Raw genomic sequence first — 5000 nt, 5'->3', positions numbered from 1 at the left:
CACACACACACCACCACACCACACTACCTCACACCTTTCCCCAGCACTGAGATATGTCACTATATACACCACACACACACCACCACCACACAACATCACCTCTCACCTTTCCCACCTTTCCCATGGGGACCACCACCACCACCACCAGCGCCACGTGGCGGCCTCCTCCTCCCGTGGCACCCACACAGATCCGCCATGCACAGCACCGTCACCACCACTACCACCACCCCCAGCACCAACGACCCCCTCCTCCTGTCCCACAGGGACGCCTCTCCTCTGGAACCCCCACCCGGCGCCATCGTTCGTTCGTTCGTTTCGCTAACCACCCTCCTCCGACAGATGGTGAGAGACACACACACAACACACAACACACACACAGAGATTGCTGAAGCACTGGTAGAGCAGCAACTCGAAACTTACTCCACCACACCACAGAGAGCAGTTCCTGCAGGCTCTGAACACTCTACACCAACACACCAGCACTCTGGCTCATTATCACCGCTTCCAGCCAGCTAATTACCGTGTGTGCTTTTACCCTGCGCAGTGTCACTCACTCACTCACTCACTCACACGGCGCGGGTAGTCGGGTCGGCACTACCTTTTAACTATCTAACTCGGCTATCGCAATTATGACTGGGGTCGTCAACCTTTTTCTTTTTAAATACGCTGTCGTAAAGATGTAGGCCTGCAGTGCATGAATTCAATCCAGTGACGCAAGCAGAGGGAATAACAAAACAGGCCTATATATGTATATATACACACACATACAAACTGAGAGCGACACAAATTGCGCGGGCGGTCCTTTGAGGAAAGAGAGATCACATAGTTCACAAGTCATCAACCAATCGAACTGGACGCTGAACACAGCCACGTTAACAATCATCCAAAGTCGTCTGATATCACTCTTTAGTGGGAAAAGACGTAAACTCGATGAACAACAACAACCACCACCATCACCACTTAATAATCCCACGGCAAAATGGACACAGGGAAACACGGGCCGACGCTCTGGTCCGCCACAAAAACTGTATGTGCGTACATGCTGTGACGTCAGCGCCTCACGTGACCTGGTCGCTGTGTGAGTGGCCAGTGGAGTGTAGCTCAGTGGCGCACCGGAAGTGAGTGTGAGCACGGCGATCAAGGGACTGACACACGACTTTCCGCCATCTGTGTTGCTGCGCTACACTGACTGCCCTGGCTGAGGGGAACGACACCGTAAACACACACACACACACACACACACACACATACAAGCACAAACACACAAACACACACACACACAAACACACACACACACACACACACACACACACACACACACACACACACACACACACACACACAGGTTTCGCCTACAGTTCTGTGTTGTGATGACATCCTGCATGTACAGACCATCTGTTTTAGCTGTGTCCAACGTACCACGACACTTCTCACCCCCTGCTTCTGTATCCATTCCCCACGTATGAGAAATAATGGACTTTTCAAGGCGAACACCCAGTGATTTCAAAGTATGACAATCACCAAGTGATTTCAAAGCATGACAATCACCAGGTGATTTCAAAGCATGACAAACACCAAGTGATTTCAAAGCATGACAAACACCAAGTGATTTCAAAGCATGACAATCACCAAGTGATTTCAAAGCATGACAAACACCAAGTGATTTCAAAGCATGACAATCACCAAGTGATTTCAAAGCATGACAAACACCAAGTGATTTCAAAGCCTGACAAACACCAAGTGATTTCAAAGCATGACAAACATCAAGTGATTTCAAAGCATGACAATCACCAAGTGATTTCAAAGCCTGACAAACACCAAGTGATTTCAAAGCCTGACAATCACCAAGTGATTTCAAAGCCTGACAAACACCAAGTGATTTCAAAGCATGACAAACATCAAGTGATTTCAAAGCATGACAATCACCAAGTGATTTCAAAGCATGACAAACACCAAGTGATTTCAAAGCATGACAATCACCAAGTGATTTCAAAGCATGACAATCACCAAGTGATTTCAAAGCGTGACAAACACCAAGTGATTTCAAAGCATGACAATCACCAAGTGATTTCAAAGCATGATAATCACCAAGTGATTTCAAAGCATGACAATCACCAAGTGATTTCAAAGTCTAACAAACACCAAGTGATTCAAAGCCTAACAAATGCCAAGTGATTTCAAAGCATGACAATCACCAAGTGATTTCAAAGCCTATAAAACACCCGGGGTTTTCAAAGCATGACACACACCAAGTATTTTTTTTTAAAGCCTATCAAACACAAAGTTTATTTTTCCAAGGACTAACAAACACCGAGCATTTTCAATGCACGACAAACACCAGCCCAACAATCACCAAGTATTTTCTAAGCCCCAGTTAAGAACGCCAAGTATTTTCAAAGCCTCACAAATATCAGGTACTTTCAAAGCCTAACCAACAACCAAAAATTCCAAACTCTGACGAACACGGTTTTTGTTGTTTTTTTTTGCTTTTTGTTGTTTTTTTGTTGTTGTTTGTTTGTTCGTTTGTTTGTTTGTTGTTGGTTTTTTTTGTTTTTGTTTTTGTCTTTCGAAGCACAGAGAGAGAGAGAGAGAGAGAGAGAGAGAGAGAGAGAGAGAGAGAGAGAGAGAGAGAGAGATTCCGAACACAGAATGCATACACATCCAGTGTCTTGTCAATACTTGAAATAGCTCTTGCGACAACCCCCCACCCCCTAACCCTCACTCCCTCGGGGACATCCACGCAGTGTCTGCCTGCCTCCTCTCTGTTTCTGGAAACAGGGGCGATGGGGGTGGAGGTGGGGGGTGGGGGGGGGTTGCTGGCTCTGTGCGTCTGCAAATCGGGACGAAACTGGGAAGAACCTGAACAGCTGCCATGCACTGCTTGCTTGCATGTCTCCCCACCCCTTTCAAAAGTTATGATGCGCATCTTATCAAAACCCGGGACTTCAGTCACGATGATAAAAGATACTGCTGTTGTGGTGTTGGTGTTGGTGGGGGGGTTTTCCTCCCTGAAGCAGAGGCTGGTTTATTTCTCCACACACACTTTGAAGCGATGTGAGTAAAGTATGTGGGAACATTGGAATAGGAGGGGGGAGAGGAGGAAGAGGGAAGAGGTTGGAAAAGGGCACAGAGAGAGAGAGAGAGGAGCGGAGGGAATGAGGAAGGGAGAGAGAGAGAGGGTGGGGAGAGAGAGAGGGGAGAGAGAGAGGGGAGAGAGAGAGAGAGGGAGGGAGAGAAAGAGAGGGGGGGAGGGAGAGAAGAAGATAGAGAGACGAGTAAAAAATACCGTCAAGCCCTCTTGAAGTCAGCGCCGACCACTGTTCAGCATATTCCACACACAGCAGAGTACAAGTGGAGTTGCTGGTGTGTGTGTGTGTGTGTGTGTGTGTGTGTGTCTGTCTGTCTGTTTGTCGGTCGGTCTGTCTGTCTGTCTTTGCTCCCAGGCGCGCGTGCGTGTCTTTTGACAACCACCACCGTACCCTGTCCCCTTCCCCACCCACACACAACGTCGTGACCACATAATACATAGTTTTAGGTAATCAACCCTATCTGATGCGACAAACACTCACAGAGAGAGGGAGAGGGGGGGGAGGGTGAGAGGGAGGGAGAGAAAGAGAGAGGGGGGAGGGTGTGAGGGGGGATAGAAAGAGAGAGGGGGGGTGGGAGGGAGTGAGGGAGAGAAAGAGGTGAGGAGGGGGATGGAGGGAGAGAAAGAGAGAGAGGGGGAGGGAGGGAGGGAGGGAGAGAAAGAGAGAGGGGGTAAGGGGGGAGAGAGGGAGAGAGAGAGGGGGGAGGGTAGGAAGGAGGGAGGGAGAGAAAAGAGAGACAGACAAAGAGAGGGTGAGAGAGACAGAGAGAGACAGAGACACAGAGACAGAGATGGAGAGACAGAGAGAGACAGTGACAGAAAGAGATGTGGAAAGGAACAGACCGGAAGTTACCGACCAAACAAGAAACCGTTTCCTTTCTCGTCCCTCCTACAAGGCTGCGTCATTCGTCAAGTGTTCTTCAACATCCAGCAACTCTCTGCTCCTCCAGCCCCCAACTCCTTCCACAGAGAGAGAGGGGGGGGGGAGGGAGAGGGGGAGAGAGTGAGAGTGAGAGAGAGAGGAGAGAGAGAGGGGGAGAGAGAGAGGGAGAGAGAGAGGGGGGGAGAGAAAGGGAGAGAGAGGGAGAGAGAGAGAGGGAGAGAGAGAGAGTGTATGTGTGTGTGTGTGTCTGTCTGTCTGTCTATCTGTCTATCTGTGTCTCCGTTAGTCTGTGTACAAGTGTGTGCGCTTGAGAGAGAGAGAGAGAGAAAGAGTCCGCGCGCGCGAGTGTGTTTCTATAATTAATGTCTGTGAGCGCAGGCATCAGTGCTATAAACAGGCAGGATTGGAACACATGACCCGTGTTGGCCAGAAGCACAATGGACCACTGTTGTTAACTGGGGGAACTAACGACAAACCGAGTGGTGTTCCATCGTTATTGAAACCTCTCACTGTGCCGCGAAGGTAGCTTTCCGGTTAATGAACTCCATACGAACGGCGAAAGAGACGACGTTAACAGCGTTTCACCCCAGTTACCATCCTTAAATTATTGCAAGCGGAAGGCTCTTATACTGAAGAGGTGAATGTTGACAAAGAAAACCACAATTCTGACGACGGAAGCTAAAGGTTGGGTCATACAGACACCCACTGGACATCCGAGGGGTTTGTGTAGAGGAGAAGAGAGGACTGGCCGTACTGAGTGAGTTAATGAACTCCACACACACAGGACAGCTCTCTGGATATCTTTGTCAAGGAATGGAAGAGAGAGAGAGAGAGAGAGACAGAGACAGAGACAGAGACAGAGACAGAGAGACAGAGAGAGACAGACAGAGGCGGGGCGAGGGAAGGAGGATGAGGAGGAGCTAGGAAGAGGATGGCTTTGTAGCACGAGCTAGTTTAATTAACTCACTCAGTACGGCCAGTCCTCTGTTCTCCTCTACACAGACCCATCGGATGTCCAGTGGGTGTCTC

General features: G+C 49.2%; 1 protein-coding gene across 2 annotated transcripts in view; it reads right to left on the bottom strand.

Moving 5' to 3' along the window:
- The window catches only part of LOC143279892 (adhesion G protein-coupled receptor L1-like), a 144090-nt gene that overhangs the window by 83225 nt on the left and 55865 nt on the right, over positions 1–5000 (bottom strand). Inside the window, exon 1 of one of the 2 annotated variants that reach the window (XM_076584196.1) lies at positions 107–1018. The exons of the other annotated variant lie outside the window; for it this stretch is intronic. Within the exon in view, the coding sequence (XP_076440311.1) occupies positions 107–299 (193 nt within the window). The 5' untranslated portion in view covers positions 300–1018. Of the gene's footprint in view, positions 1–106; positions 1019–5000 lie in introns of those variants that run through there. 2 annotated transcript variants of the gene reach the window in all.

Source organism: Babylonia areolata, chromosome 3 (genome assembly GCF_041734735.1).
Source record: "Babylonia areolata isolate BAREFJ2019XMU chromosome 3, ASM4173473v1, whole genome shotgun sequence".
Classification (NCBI taxonomy): domain Eukaryota; kingdom Metazoa; phylum Mollusca; class Gastropoda; order Neogastropoda; family Buccinidae; genus Babylonia; species Babylonia areolata.
The sequence above is the reverse complement of the archived record's forward strand: the minus strand, read 5'-3'. Positions and strand labels throughout refer to the sequence as shown.